The sequence below is a fragment of the Sturnira hondurensis genome, unplaced genomic scaffold (genome assembly GCF_014824575.4).
Source record: "Sturnira hondurensis isolate 20B ecotype Veracruz unplaced genomic scaffold, ASM1482457v3 Scaffold0007865, whole genome shotgun sequence".
NCBI lineage: Eukaryota > Metazoa > Chordata > Mammalia > Chiroptera > Phyllostomidae > Sturnira > Sturnira hondurensis.
Window position 1 is genome coordinate 12013452 of NW_028080496.1, and position 16396 is coordinate 12029847.

The window sequence follows — 16396 nt, forward strand, 5'->3', positions numbered from 1 at the left end:
TTCTGTGTGAATGCATGGCGGCCCAGGAGTGTTCTGCTGAAACTGAGGATCCCTAAAGTAATCGATAACAAGTGCATGGCCAGCAGCCACGCCACGTACTTGAAGACCGCGATGAGCAGGTTTACCAGCAGGATGTTGGCCACCAGCAGGTAGCACGCCATAATGGCCGGGGTCAGCCAGGCGCCCGGGATACAGGGAGGGAGTCGCTTGCCTTCCTCGTCATACTGGTTATCCCCACAGGGAGCTGCAAAAAAAGTTTGTCTTTCTGTGCTTGCTTTCCCACAGAATGAAAGAATAACATACAATCTTTTTCCATAGGTGATTAGATGACCTATTTCTCTTCTGCTATGATTTTTCTTCTGTGCAAACTATCAACTCATACGAAGAAGATAAGAAACTTCTTTCTGAATTCAGAGACAGTCCTTCTTAACTTGCCATGTTTGTAAACATTTTCCCATTTCTTGACTGCGCTTCTCACATACAGAAGTTGTTAATTTGTAAGCAGCTAAATCTGTCTCTATGGTTTTCTTCTTCACTATTACCCATGAGAAAGGTATTGTGTCTTCTTATTATTTAACATCAGCTTATGTTGTCTTCTTAGTTTCACTCGTGATTAACTTGGAAAATAATTTTATTCTGGGGTCGAAAGTAAGGCTCCCTCCACCCACATATCCCTCAGGCGACTGTTCTGGTGCCATGTTTGAAAAATAATCTTCTCTCTCTCTGCTCATGTGAAATACCACTATGATCAAACAAACGGGACCTTATCTCCTGGGGAAAAAAACAGGAAGATTCCAGCAGCGATGAGGGAAGTGATCTCCATCAATTTACAGTCTTACTTATTAAGTATCTACTTACATAAATAAGTAAGTAAATAACATCTCCTTATAATTTACTTACTTGCTTATGTACTTCTTACTTATTTGAAGTTTTAAAAAATATTGACATGAGCCCTGGCTGGGGTGGCTCAGTGGATTGAACGCAAGCCTGTGCTGAAAGGTGCGGGTTCGATTCCCAGTCAGGGCACATTTCTGGGTCGTGGTCCGGTCCCTGGTTGGGAGTGTGCGAGAGGCAGCCAACTGATGTTTGTCTCTCCCATCGATGTTTCTCTCCCTCTCTTTCCCCCTCCCTTCCCCCTTTCTGAAAATAAATAAATAAAATCTTAAAGATGTGTGAGAGAGACATCTATCAGTTGCCTCTCATGCGCCCCCTATTGGGGACCTGGCCTGCAACCCAGGCATGTGCCCTGACTGGGAATCGAACCGGCAATCCTCTGGTTTGCAGGCCAGTGCTCAGTCTACTGAGCCACACCAGCCAGGGCAATAAGTAAAATCTTAAAAAAAATAAGAATAAACTAAGCTAATTCATTTTAATTTTTTAAAAAATAAAAACATATTCACGTGAGAAAACCAAAGAAGCATTTGCACCCAGGGTAAGACTATCAGGACTTAGCTAAGGAAGATCCTAATTCATACACACATTTCATTTCATTCACATACACTCATCACTTCTGCATAAACTTACGATTAATTTCCATGGCGTAGACTACATAGCGATTGAGAGGCCGGGTTTTGTTTTTCGTTGTGACAGGAAGGGAGGAAAGAAAATATGAGCACAGTTGAGAGAAAAGTAAAATGATTATGAACACAAGACACGCAAAATCTTCAAGCTTGGGGATTACAGATTCGCACTTAGAAACAGTGATCTATTTAGAATCGCACGCATTATCAATTCTAGAAAACGTATATAGAGCTCGTGAATATTTATTTCACGGTGTGTATACGCAATAGCAAAAGCTCAGCAGTTAAAAATACTGTGACAAACAGACGAGGCAACTGACAGATGATCCTTTCACCGGACAGGTTCACCAGGAAGGCACCCGCGGCAACCAGACACAAACACCTCCCAGGTGCAAATAAACACAAAATAAGCACGTAACTCTGGGATCGGGAATCCCAAACCTACAAGAACCCTGTGACTGAACGTAGTATAGCTTCCAGCTCACCTCTCCCTTCTCCCATTTCCCAACTGCACGTAAAAAAAAACACCAATAAAAATTTATAAATTGTGTCTGGATCCAGGGACTTTTAGTGTTTACGTTTAAGGTTTTATTTTGTGTTTGGCTCGCTAAATGTCTTTGAGATCAAATTAGGTTTATTGATTGATTTATGGATTGATTGATTCTGCTTACCAATAATTGCCTTTGAGGTACTTGTGATAATAATGTGTCCTGGATCAGGTTATAAAAGCTAGGTGGAGGCATTCTGTGATCCATTTATCAGTCTGGCCTACTGGCTGTGGGTAGACAGACTGATTGACAATCTTCCATTTCATACAAGGGGAAGATGTTCAAAACCTTCTCTCCCCAACAGTGAGGGAAGGAGACTTGACTTGGGATGGTGAACACACAATACAATATACGGATGATGTATGATAGAATGGTACACCTGAAATCTATATAATTTGATTAACCAATGTTACTGCAATAAATTCAATAAAAAATTTTAAAAGATTTTATCCATTTTTAGACAGAGGGGGAGGAGAGAGAAAGAGAGGGAGAGAAACATCAATGTGTAGTTGCCTCTTGTGCGCCCCCTACTGGGGACTTGGCCCGCAACCCAGGCATGTGCCCTGACTGGGAATCAAACCAGTGACCCTTTGGTCTGAAGGCAACGCTCAACCCACTGGACCACACCAGCCAGGGCAACAAAATTTTTTGAAAAGACCTTGTATTCCCCAAAGGGGGAACACTGAAAACAGCAGATCTGCTATCGTATCTGAAGCTTTATGATAACGCAAACACGCGGGTAAAAGTTTTGGTGCTGACAGGACGGCTGGCCTAAAGGGCCTCGGTCAGTGTCCAGGTACAGGGACACGTGAGCTCCCCTTCCCTGCGGCAACCAGATCATCACCTGGGGAGGAGCTGGGGTCTGCATCCCCCAGAAATCCCTGCAGCATCACGGCTTACTTCCTCTGCCAGCAACCAGGTTATTCCAAAAACTTAAAAACTAGCACTCGACCAGGAAAGAAGAAGTTGACGCCCATGTGGCAAAAGAGCATGGTGGCTTGACAAAGAGGGTGACGTGGGACGCCAGCACCCTGTCATGCTCGCTGTCTCGTTCTGACAGAACGCTGCTGCCAGCTCTCTCTTGAGGAGGAAAGAGATCAGGCCAATGACACTTCAGGACATTGGGACTGGAACTACAGCCACAGGCTAGGACAGTCCCCATATCCAGCTAAAGGGCCGTGAGACTCAGAATTCCAATGGATAGTTTTAGAGTAGAAGAAATGACCAATATTTCAAAAATCTACCTTGAATAATCCGCATTGACTTCTTCAGAAAACCATTTGACGTCTATGGCAGAATACAAAAAAAAATACTTTGTGCCCGAATTAACACACGTTCTTCCGTTAATTCGGGTCTGCTCATCTGCCTTGGAAGCAGGGAAGAGAATCTTACTATGAATTCTATTCTTACGGTCTATCTGGTCTGCAAACACCTCCCCATAAATCATCCAGTAGGGCATGTAGAAGATGTTTCGGGCCAGTTTCCAGGAAGGTTCCTCGTCTGGGTGCAAAATGGCCTGCCGGGCGACTCCAAAACTCATCAGCACAACCAGCATTATGACCACGAAGTACAGCATGTCGATCATCTGAGTAGAAAGAAAATGTGTCTCTTGTTGTCTTAACTCTCGGGCCAAGTTCACAGGGCCTGTGCTATTTATCACCCTCCCCGAAGGCTTCATCGGTGCTTAATTAGGATGGAGAAAGACCCCTTGCTTTCTCTCCATCCCATCCACGGGCTATTTTTCTCCTTCCCACAACGCATACGTCTTATTCTACGACATCGCTATCTCCATCTCTTTTTTGCTTTTCCTGCCGCCCATAAACAAATATTCTTCTAGGCACATCAACTGTAAGTGAGAAAGGAAGGACTTATGGGAAAATTTGTGCATTTGAAAGGGAAGCTAAGGAGTCGGAGGAAGAGATATCTAAGGAGGCAGATAACAAGATAATTCATTGAGAATACATGCTGGTATGTATTCCGCTCCTTATTCAAGTGCAGAGTCGTTACAATGAGCTAGGCTGGTTACTGGATACTGACCTGGTGTGACTTCTAATTTTGAACATCCCTGAAGGTGAAGGTCCTCGCCTGGATAAGCAGGACTAGAGATCCTTTCACTTCGAGCCACTTGCAATATAAAGAATTGTTCCTAAACTTGGGAGACTTCCTTTCTTTTGGGACTGGTCCTACCACCACTATTTTAGGAGATGCAGGGAAAATCTGCTGGGTCAGTCTTGGTTTCAGACTCTACGGCCTGTTCTGGAGGCACAGTTGCCAAGGATTTGGGTTGACCTAATCCCACAAATAGCTTGTGTCTGTTCCAGGCCAGGGCTCGTGGGCTGAAGATTGTCTGGAATACAGGCAGGGAATGACCCTGGGTCCCCTTTGTCCTTGGCTTTGACTGCGTGCTAGGAGGTTATCAGTCAGCTCATTGGGGTGTGTGCGCGTGCATAGAGTTGGCCCTTGACTTGTGTCTGTCATCTGGATTTTAAGGGTTTTTTTAAAAAAGATTTTATTTATTTATCTTTAGAGGGGAAGGAAAGGAGAGAGGAAATATCAATGTATGGTTGCCTCTCGTGCGCGTCTCCTGCTGGGAACTGGCCTGCAACCCAGGCATGTGCCCTGACTGGGAATCGAACTGTGGTTGTTGGGTTCACAGGCCCACACTCAATCCACTGAGCTACACCAGCCAGGGCTTTAAGTTACTTTTTAACATTATTTATTTATTGAGAGAGGGGGAGGGAGGGAGAAAGAGGGAGGGAAACATCAATGTGTGGTTGCCTGTCATGTACCCCCTACTGGAGACTTGGCCTACAGCACAGGCATGTGCCCTGACTGGGAATCGAACCAGCGACCCTTTGAGTCACAGGCCAGCACTCAGCCACTGAGCCATACTACCTGGGGCTGTATTTTAAGTTACTAACATGTAGGAGAACTAGATATCTTAAAGCGAAAAACATTTCCCGTAAGAAACCAACTGTAAGGGAAAGACCGAAGGACACCCAGCCTCACATCCAAACCACTGCCACGGTGTCTCACGCTGCTCACGGGGTGTCGGTACGAACCATCTTTCCGATCATCATCACGTAGGGCCCCAGGTACTTGTTGACTCCGAAGATGTCCAGGACGCGGATGTACCAGAAGATGATGTCCACACAGTAGATGACGCGGCCGTAGCCCATGTACGGCTGCTTCTGCAGGCGGAGGACGGCCCCGATCATGAACACAGAGATGGCCACGAGATCGGTGACGTTCCAGTACTCCTGAAGCCAGACTTTTATTTTCTGGCTGAGTTTGCCTGGTTCCGACATGAGGATCTGAAAGCCAGGCCGAGGCACAATGAGCAGGGAGTGCCGGGCGGGGCGTCTCACCTCAGAATCTCGGGCAGACGGGAGTGGCGGGACACGTGGGGCATCTGGTCCCCTTTCCTGCTCGGGACCTGCAGACGCCACTCTGCTCAGGCAGACGAAGATATCTAGAAAGGGAAATTCCAGGGAGTCCTCTGGATTCCTAGAGTCAGTGTTTCGCAAGCTCTCAGGAAATGCCTTCCAAGTTATATCCTCTGGCTGTAGCTAAAGCAGCTGCCTCCCCATCTCTTTTCTAACTCTCTGGACGCGCGCCTGTTAGCTGACGCTCTGGGAGGAAAAAGTTCTGGAGAGCAGCTGTACCCTTGTGGTCCTGCGGAAGGGCAAGCCACGCAGTGGAGAGGGCAGGATGGGCCAGGAGATGTTTATTTGCCAAAATTCCTTTGCAGTTTAGATAGGAGAAGTCAGGGGTGGGAGGAAGTTTACCTTGATTTCCCCCTACGTGAGTTCTTACCCTTTGAAAATCACCGATTAAAAATCACTACTTCCTCCCCAAGTAAAATTGCAAATATGTAGCAACCAGCATTGTGCCGGTGCACACAGAGCTATTCCCAGGGACACAGTTAGGCGTGCAGTAAGTGGGGTTCTGGGGTGACAGGTGGCACCCTGTTAGTAATGGAGACTCTGGGTAGGTCCCAGGAACCCCAGGGGTGGGACGGAGTGGTGACTATTTGTGAACCAACAGAGAAGGGATTTCCCAGTTTAACAACCTAAATATGTGCCCTGACAGGGAATTGAACCTGTAAATTTTTGGTGTATGGGACGACACTCCAACTAACTGAGCCATCCCGCGAGGGCTATGTTGCCTCGTGTTTTGCTTTGCCGGTTCACATGCAGTTGGATGCAGAAGGCAAGGAAATGAAATAAACTTGGGGTGGCAGCCCCCCCAAAAGGAAACCCCCTTGGCACTCAGGATTTGCACGACGCCATCTTGCAATGAGAAGCTCCCTCTGGGTGGTGGGGTGGGGGCGGGCTGCGGAAGCACTCGCCTCTCGGATTTTCTCCAACGCCAGGGTCACGATGTAGGAGATGACGACCCATTCCTGGAGACAGGGCCAGCGGTCCATGCGCACCAGGATGACGTAGTTGAACAGCAGCAGGTAGCCCAAGTACGAGATCTGAACGACAGGAAAAAAAAAAAACAAAAAACCTGTGAGCTGTGTGGAGGGAGATTGCCCGCTCTGGAAGGGAGTCTGGAAGCATGGCTTCCGCCTGACGCATCTTGTAAAGCCGATTTTCATTCCCCTCTGGGCTGACTCATTTTGAGGGGCCCTTCCATCCACGTCCCCAGTGCAGGCAGAGACCTCGAGGTGGGCGGGAAGCTGTCTGTACTTTAGCACCACGTGGGCGCTGACAGGTCACTTTCTAAGTGAAGATAGATTTGTGTGGCAGTCACCCTCATGGGGAAGTCAGGGCATTGCCCAAAATGATGATAAACAGGGAAGCCATTAATAGTTTACTGGTTCGGCTTCTACATTCCTGGAAACCGGACCATGTGACTGGCTCCTCCCTGACTCTCAGATTTCCCTCTCGAAGCTCTTTCCCCTGCCGAAGGGTGTGGGAGGCTTGAAGGGAAGACAATGAGCTGTCTGCTCAGGCACAGTTAGCACTGGCAACAGCGTCCCTGTCTTTGTGGCAAGATGAGGGGTGGGAGTGAGGGATGAAATTCAGGGAAGTGGTCTGAAGTTCATTGTCAGAGTTGGCACAGGCCCCTTCTGAAGTCCTGGGGGTGGGGCATGGCTAGCCATTGTGTATTTGGATCAGGCAGTCCTTTTTTTTTTATTTCTATAACCCTGACCAGGATGAAGTACACCCCTTGCATCCACTATCTATTCTGTGCAGGCAGAGTGGAGGCAGAGCTCTCAAATGTGCTCACTATTGTCCCCTGGGAAGCTACTCGACCTGTGACCCCACCCCCATACTCACAGGCAGCAGTTGTTGGCACTGGGAAGAGCCCCAAGGTTGAGAAGCCTGGGCTGGGGCTCCCTGGCCTCCTGGCCCTGCCCTCTTCAGCAGCATCTGAGCTGTCCTGCCAGCCAGGGACACCCCTGGTCCTCAGCTGCTTCTGACCAGAATACGTGGGTGACGGAGGCTTTGGGCACGTCACCTCCTGTGGCTGCGGGAAGGTTGAGTACCCAGGCCCACACCTGGCCTGAGTCCCTGGGCAGCCCCCTCCCCAGGTGCCATGTCCCAGAGCTCTGCCTCTGCGCCCAGCTCACCCCAGCCATGGCTGGATCGATGGCCAGGGACCCAGCTTCCCACATTCTGCCACCTGCTGGTATCCAGTCCCTAAAGGAATCACAGTGCCTGGAGTGGGTGTGGCTCGGTGCTTGGGTCTTTGTGAGTGCTCTTGTCCCTCCCATGTGGTTGTGGGAGCCACAGGGCACTGCCCACCCCTGCTGTGACCACCTGCAGCTGGACCAGTTTCCCCCAGGGCCTTCTATTCTGCTCCCGAATCGCTGTCCTCTTTTCCATCCACCTGTGGAAGCCCAAACAAGGGCAAGGCTGGGACTGCCCTCACTCCCAGTAGGCCGGATTCCAGGAGTGGCCACCAAAGGGCCCAGAGGACAGTGCATGGCCAAGCAGGTCAGTGCGGTGTGCACTGCAGAGTGGCGAGGCCTTGGTTTGCTCCCTTATGCTGGGAGTCAGTGATCAAAGCTCAGCCACACTCTTGCCGCCACTCTGCCAACTTCCTGCAAGACAGGAAGTTGGGTTTGCTTCTCCCATCACTAGCCATCCATGTTTATGTTTAAACAAAAGTATACTTTGCTAAGTTTGTCTTAGTAAAGACACCTGAACAAGTCTTCGTCTTAAGCAAATAGAACGGGGCAATTTTGCTTTGTGAAGTGGTGTATTTGGTACATTCCTACAAACATCTAAACACAGGACGAGATAGCTAGGTCCAGTTTTAGGTGAGGATCTGAATTAGCTCCAGTTTCATTTTAACAATTCATTTTAACTCAGGGAGTTTTAAGCACCCTGTAAAGCCCTTGATATTTTTCCTTTTAAAAAAGAAATTAGATTTTCCGAGGTAGCACTTGTCCATAACACGTAAATTGCAGGTGCAGGAGCTCCCTGCCAGAAGTCCCATCTCCTTCCAGCCTTGACGACTGTCTCGACCCTAACGTATCTGACTGTCCCAACCAGGCGACAGGGCCAGGAAGAAGGGGGGCCTTACTGTGTAGAACCAGAACTTCACAATGGGAGCATTGTAGAATTCGCAGATCTTCGTCCCGATGGGGATAGTCCTTTGCTTCTTGTGCTCACTCTCCTCGTCTCCCTTTCTTGAGCTGGCATCCACGCTCGCGTCCTGGAAAACACGGCAGGCAGGTGGCTGGGTGGGAAAGGCACCGTGCCCCCACACTATTTCACAGACAGGTGGCTTTCAAAATAAAGAATTATTAAAAATCCCCCCCCCAATTATTAAAAATGTCTTCAATGATTGCAGCTTCTAAATTCACAGTGAGAGAAATCTCAGTGATTTTGAAAACGAGAGCAAATTGATGCTGGTATGGGCCAGGGTAGCACTGACCCCAGGTTCCTCTTCCTTTTCTTTGCCATCTTCGTTCTCCTTGGACGTCTGATAAGAGAGGTCATCGTAGGTGCGGAATTCCAAGAACAGGATGGTGGGGGGGAGAAGAATCCCCATGATGACCTGTGGGTGGTGAGAAAAAGGGGTTTTCAGCTATGTGGATTCTCATAACTTTTCCCACCACCGATAACATTTTAAAAAATTCACTCAAGGATATGTTTATTGATTGGAGGGAGAGAGAGAGAAGCATTGATGTGAGAGAAACATCCATCGGTTGTCTCTTGTACACACTCTGACTGGGGATTGAACCTGAAACGTTTCCACGTACAGGATGATGATCCAAACACCCAAGCCGCCCGGCCCAGGTGAAACCCGGGTATTTTTGTCACAGTGGCCGCCAAGCTCTGTAAGCTAGACCCAGTGATCAGGTCGGACTCTGGCATGAGCCCCCCTGGGTCAGGTCCCGGACTTACTAACTCAGATCCTAGGCAAGTCTCAACTCTTTCAATCTTGACTTTTTAGGCTCTCCATCTGCAGGGCAAGGGTTGGCACGGCATCTCCCTCACAGGGTTGCTCGGAGAAGTAAATGACATCTGTGCCCTTACCAGCCTGCCTGTCCGTCACACGCACCTTGAGGCCAGGGTTCTTCCTCATCCGCAGCCTCCCCATCCACATGTCAGTCAGCAACATCTGGCTGCAGGTGTGCGCGATGAAGTCCCGGTGCTTGGCCGCGACGGCAAGCTTGAGGCAGGTTGAGTTGCTCCAGTTTTTCAGCTCGTACGTGAGCAGCTTCATGGCGATCTGCTCGTCCTGCTTGTAGGACTGGTCCAGCAGCTCCACGGCCAGCTGGCCGAAGTCTCTGGACAGAAGGAGACGGAATAGGGGCTGAAGCCACAGCGGCCGCAGGTTCTTGGTGCGAGAGCCTGCGCCACAGGGGCATCACGGAGCCACGACCGTCCTTAAACCTCATCTCCAGAGGGGAACCGCCAGGCTGGGACTCCGTGCTTAGTCATGTTGTGGGAGATGGCTGTTCTCGCTGCAAATGGAGCGTTAGGTGGCCCCCAGATTTGCCCCTCAGGCCCTAGAAACACAGAGATGAGAAAACAAAGCCCCCGCCTCACGTGTTCTCCTGCAGATTAGAAAGGATGCAGAGGGATTAGAACTCAGAGGAGTGGCTACCCCTTCAGGGAGGGGACAGGTGGACCCTGAAAGGGGACCCAGTGTGAACAAGAGGCAACCAATCGATGTTTTTTTTCTCTTTCTCTCCCCCTTCCTTCCTCTTTCTAAAAGCAATAAAATCATATCATTGGGGGAGGATTGAAAAACAGACCAACCAACAAAAAAAATGACAGTCCAGAAGCACTTCCAAGAGGACAAAGGAAGAACCTCAACATGCTGGACACAATGATTTACGCACCAGCTTTAAACATAATTGTACCCAAGCGAGAAACAGAGGCGCCGCCCCTGCCTGCAAAGGGGCAGGTGCTCAGGACAAGAGCCTTCCATTCCCTCTGGATTCTCACTTGGAGTTGTTGTCCAGATCCTGGGAGATGTCATCCACCAGCTCGCTCTCGGAGGACTCGTGCGCCATGGACTTGTAGAGCTTGCAGGCCACGAGGGCCTTGGCCATGCTCTCCTCGCCCCGCTGCCACAGGAAGACGGCCATCTTCTGGCGCTTCATCAGCACGGCCCACACCATCAGCTCGTGGAAGGGGTACTGGAAGCGACTCACGGCCGGGTCCTCCACATCGATATCGATCTCCTCCTCCTTCTTCTTCTTTTTCTTCTTCTTCCCTTTGGCCGGAGGCTCGTCATCCTGAGAGGGGACAAGCACACGGTCCATGGTTCTGCCATATACATGGGCAGTTAAATAAGGGTCTCAGGATCATGCAGAAAAGGAAAACCCTTCTTAAGGATATCTGGGGTTCCCACTCAATGCATTAATCCTTCTGAAAAGATGCACATGGCTGTTATGAGAAGTAAACTGTGAGAATGAACACAAAGGCATACTGCTGTGTAAAGAACTTGTGCCCCTGTGTTGGCAGTGTTTTTTGAAAAAAAAAAAACATCATGCCAAGATTGCAGGTTCGATCCCCGGTCAGGGCCCATACAAGAATCAACCAATGAATGCATGAATAAATGGAACAACACACCGATGTGCTTTTTTTAATTAATTAATTTAGAGAGGAAGGGAAGGAGAGAAAGAGAGAAACATCAATGTGTGGCTGCCTCTCATGCGTCCCCTGCTGGGAACTGGCCTGCAACCCAGGCATGTGCCCTGACTGGGAATCGAACCACGATCATGTGGTTCGCAGGCCCGCGCTCAATCCACTGAGCTACACCAGCCAGGGCTAACACACTAATGTTTTAAACACCGAGGCAATGCTGCAGAAATAAAACAAAAACAAGAACACACTTAAACACAAAAAGCACCATAGGAGAGATGAATGCCCACGGTATATTTCCTCAAGAAACTCTTCCAAGAGCAATTCTGGTTTGCAGACATGGCGGAATCAGGCATCCACCAGAGAAATGCAAATGGGGGTAGAGAAAAACGCCTTTGGTTTCCCTGCCAATGTGTGAGGGACGCAAATGGTTCATTCTGAAGGAGCTTTGTCTTTGGGTGCATGAGGCCCAAAGGGAACACCAGTGTTTCTCACTTCCCAGCGGGGTTATGAGGGATGGTTTTTAAATTGGGGCAGGATAGAAAAAAATGTGCGTGCAACTGAGAGAATTAGGGAGGGGGCCATGGAAGCAACATGGAAATAGGTGGGGCCTAGACTGTCCCAGGCTAAGACTTCAGTACTCAATGGAATATTAACAATGATATTTGGCCCTGAGCAGTGTGGCTCAGTGGGTTGGGTATCATCCCACAAAGTGAAGGGTCACTGGTTCAATTCCCAGTCAGGGCACATCTCTGGGTTTCAGTCCCACGGACAACAAGCAGCCAATCGATGTTTCTCTAACACATGGATGTTTTTCTCCCTCCCTTCCCCTCTCTCCAAGAATAAACAAATAGTGTCTTTTAAAAAATGATACTTGGCCCTGGCTGGTGTAGCTCAGTGGATTGAGTGTGGGCTGCGAACCTAAGGGTTGCTGGTTTGATTCCCAGTCAGGGCACATGCCTGGGTTGCAGACCAGGTCCCCAGTAATGGTCATGTGGGAAGCAACCACACATTGATATTCCTCCCCCTCTCCTTCTCCTCCCTTTTTCTCTCTCTAAAAATAAATAAATCTTTAAAAAATGATATTTGTTCTTCTGCAAACACATTCTCATCAATTATCTACTTTTATTCTTACTCTGAGAGGCTGTGAATTTCTTCATTTCCTCAGATGAGAGATTTGTGGCCAAAAGACTGAAAGACCTGCCCACAGTGACTCCGCTGGTGTGGCTGGTGTGGGGGGCAGCCCGGCTCTTCAATCCCTGCCCCACAGTGTTCAGGATGGCCCCCCTTTTAATAGTCCCATAATGAATTATACCATTTTTATTGAAACTCTCATATCTTGCCTCTGATTTCAATGTTTTTGTTCTAATGTTATAATTGATTTAAAAGATTTTATTTATTTTTAGAGAGAGAGAGAGAAAGGAGGAAGAGAGGGAGAGAAACTATGTGTGGTTGCCTCTTGCACGCCCCCTACTGGGGACCTGGCCCGCAACCCAAGCATGTGCTCTGACTGGGAATTGAACCAGCGGTCCTTTGGTTCTCAGGCTGGCACTCAATCCACTGAGCCACAACAGCCAAGAAATAATTTCTTATTTTGTCATAGTAAAACAGACAGTAATTTTGAGAAAGTTGATCAACATAGGATAAAAATAGACATAATAGAAATTCTAAAATAAACTTAGCTTTATTTTAAAGATATATTTCAAGAATATATTAAATTGGATATATTTCAAGACTATATTAAATCGGATAAAGAGCCATCAATGGCTAATGAAATGTAGGACACAAGGCTTTTTAAGCCTACCTTTCACTAATATAGAATATTATAAAAATATTAATTGTATGCAAATGCTTTTAAAATGATTTTAAGGTCGCTAGAGAGAGACTATAACCCACAAGGGCTTCACTTCCCTAAAATGTGGAGAACTTGCACAATAAACTAGAAAAAGAGAAACAACCAAGGAAAACAACCAAAAACAGGAACTGGAAATATAAAGAGAAATGAGCATGTCTGAAATCACAGTGTGTCCCTAAACACACCTCACTTAGAAATGAACTTGAGCCCTGGCTATCGTATCTCAGTGGATTGAGCCCCAGTCAGAACTGAAAGGTCACCAGTTCGATTCCCAGTCAGGGCACATGCCTGGGTTGCGGGCCAGAGTCCCAGTAGGGGGTGTGTGAGAGACAACCAATTGGTGTATCTCTCACACATTAATGTTCCTCTCCTTTTCTTCTCCTCTGTCTAAAATTAAGTACATAAAATCCTGTTTTTAAGAAATGAACTTGAAAAATTTAGTGCATGCAGAAGTAAATGGAATAACATAATGACCAAGTTTGATCGGACAGGTAAGTATAAGAATAGGACCCAACAAACTGAGAATACACATTTGTTTTCTACACACGTGAACCATTAACAAAACTCAACCAGGCATTAAACCCTTGTTTCTCTGAGATTTTATATCTCAGTGATTTCATCTTAGTCGCCATTCAAAGAATAAAATTAGAAATGAACAACTGTGGGATAACAGCAATAATAAAAGTCTGTACCTAGAAAAGTTAAAATACGCTTATTTACAACTCTTGGATGAAAGAGGCAATTATAAATATTTAGAAATGGTAGCAATGAAGGTTTTATTTACCCAAACCTGTGGGATATCATGAAAACAATGCTCAGAGAAAAATTAAACCTTTATTACATTTATTGGGACACAGAAAGACAGAAAATGAGCAAACTTCATTTTCAAACTGAGTCAGTAAAAACAGTATGGTAACTCAATAGGAAACATATGGAAGACATGAATGAAAATGAAAGCAGATATTACTAAAATAGGAAACAGAATAAAGAAAGTTGTTTGATAAAGCAACAAATGCCAGATACATAGGAAAATGTAGTTAAGAAAAAAGAGAAAATATAAATTTTGAAAAATTGCATCATGAAATGGCACACAGCTAAAGATATTGAAGAGATCAAGAAGTTAGAATACTATCGGTCCTGGTCAGGTAGCTCAGGTGGTCAGAGCATCATCCCAATACTACCAAGGTTGTGGGTTCGATCCCCAGTCAGGGCACACACGAGAATCAACCAATGAATTCATAAGTAAGTGAAAAAACAAATTGATGTTTCTCTCTTTCTCTCTCTCTCCCTCCCTCTCTCTTTCTCAAATCAATAAAAATTAATAAATAAAAATTACAACACTGTGTAAAACTTCACATCAATGAACTTGAAGGTCTAGATGAAATCATGGTTTTCCAGGAAAATGTGAATGACCAAAGTTAACTCAAGGAAATAGAAAGCCTGAACTGACCCATGTTACGAAAGTTATTTTAGAAGTAGTGAAAGATAGCTCCCCAAACCGGGCTGAGACCACGCTATTTTTAGAGGTGAGGGCTCTCACAACTTCGCCCAACAGACAAACCTGATGTGACTCAAAGATTTTGAAAGAATAGACAATTACGGAAAGTTGCATATCATAACCCATATGGGACCACAACTCCAGCGACCACAATGCCACCATGCTAAGGTCTGCCTTAATTGGGAACAGAGGATCAAAACAACCTACCCTGAATCCACCCAGAAATGGGGATGCGATGTAACACAGGCATGTATTTGAGAAGGGTCTCTACAATACTCAATTTCGGTATTCTGTGATATGGCCTTTCTTCCATTCATTTCAATATCTTTTTATGGGCAAAGACTTCATGTCAAGGCCAGTATTTTTTTTCAAAATTACCGTTGCATTGCATTTCAATATGTATTCATTTCCACAACAAACAAATACTACCCGCTGCACTCTGATTAAGAGGCATTCTGATACAGCATGCAAAAGTTGGCAGCTTATACAGGCACACCTCAGACCTATTGCAAGTTCAATGCCAGGCCATGTAATTAAAAAAAAACTTCAATGCTAAAATAATGCTAATCTCGTCTGAGCCTTCAGCGAGCCTTAATCTTCTGGCTGGTGGGTGGACTTGCCCCAAGGGTGATAGTTGCCAACTGATCAGGGTCCTTTGCTAAGGCTCGTTTACTTTCTTCTTTTGGAGGACATACACATGGGGGAGGGGGAATGTTTTTAGATTCTTTCAGTTAAATATTACTTTCTTCCACAAGAGATTTTTTTGTTGTCTTGCCATGCCTCTAGTTTATTCTCTTTTTAAAAAAGATTTGACTTTATTTTTTTAGAGAGAGGAAAATGGAGGGAGAGAGAGGGAGAGAAACATCCATGCGTGGTTGCCTCTCCCGCGCTCCCAACTGGGACCTGACCTGCAACCCTGACATGTGCCCAGATTGGGAATCGAACCATCAACCCTTTGGTTCGCAGGCCAGGGATCAATCCACTGAGTCACACCAGCCAGGGCTAGTTTATTCTTTTTCTATCTTCAAACCTCAGTATCACATGCTCTCTTGAGGGTGGCTGCCCTTCCCAGGGGCCTCAGGCAATGCAGGCAGCTGTGCGGCACGATTACCCAGGCATCCTTGAGGAAGGAAAGTGCTTGAGAGCCACCGAGAGCCTGCACCCCAATTCCAATATTTTTGTGTCCATGTGGTGCTTTGTTCTTTTTTTTTTCAAATTTTATTTATTTATCTTTAGAGGGGAAGGGAAGGAGAGAGGGAGAGAAAGATCAATGTACGGTTGCCTCTTGTGCATCCACCGCCAGGAACTGGCCTGCAACCCAGGCATGTGTCCTGACCAGGAATCAAACTGCGATCCTCTGGTTCGCAGGCCTGCGCTCAATCCACTGAGCTACACCAGCCAGGGCTGCTTTGTTCTTAAGGTTCCTTCTTTAAGCTTATTTCTGAGTACTTTTGTCCTAATGTCACAGAAATTTTTAGTGGATTTTCCTGGGTTTTCTAGATACAACATACTTTTTTGCTGATCATTATTTCCTCCCCTTAAAAGTACCTTTTAAGGTACTTTTCGAAACGTGAATTCTTTAGGCGGCACAGTTTCCAAAACACTGTGAAGCGCTAATGGGGGAAACGATGATGTCAACAATAACAGGCTGCCTTGTCTTGTTCTTGATTTTAATAGAAAGGACTCCAGGGGTTCACTGCTCAGTCACGGATTTCCTCTTCCCATAAGATCTCCATGTATGCTAATCACATCAGGAAGTATGTTTATTCTCATTTATTTTATTTTGGCAGTCTGTTTCTAGTAAACAAATTTTTAAGAAAAGTTAAGAAAACTATTCTACATTTTTTTTATTCATCCCCCACCCCCTCCTTTGACAACCATCCGCTCGTTCTTCGGATCCGTGGGTCTGTTTCCAT

The 16396-nt window shown here is 46.5% G+C and overlaps 1 protein-coding gene across 5 annotated transcripts in view; it reads right to left on the reverse strand.

Annotated features, from left to right (window-relative positions):
- TRPM1 (transient receptor potential cation channel subfamily M member 1) overlaps positions 1-16396 on the reverse strand; it is a 69395-nt gene that overhangs the window by 15685 nt on the left and 37314 nt on the right. For 3 of the 5 annotated variants that reach the window (XM_037053788.1, XM_037053790.1, XM_037053786.1), the window contains 9 exons: positions 10486-10778; positions 9593-9821; positions 8963-9085; positions 8609-8740; positions 6420-6548; positions 5131-5382; positions 3461-3653; positions 1525-1545; positions 100-244 (listed from right to left, as the gene is read on the reverse strand). In XM_037053788.1, coding sequence (XP_036909683.1) covers positions 100-244; positions 1525-1545; positions 3461-3653; positions 5131-5382; positions 6420-6548; positions 8609-8740; positions 8963-9085; positions 9593-9821; positions 10486-10778 — 1517 coding nt within the window. The remainder of the gene's footprint in view (positions 1-99; positions 245-1524; positions 1546-3460; positions 3654-5130; positions 5383-6419; positions 6549-8608; positions 8741-8962; positions 9086-9592; positions 9822-10485; positions 10779-16396) is intronic. The other 2 variants (XM_037053787.1, XM_037053789.1) reach the window with 2 other exon arrangements.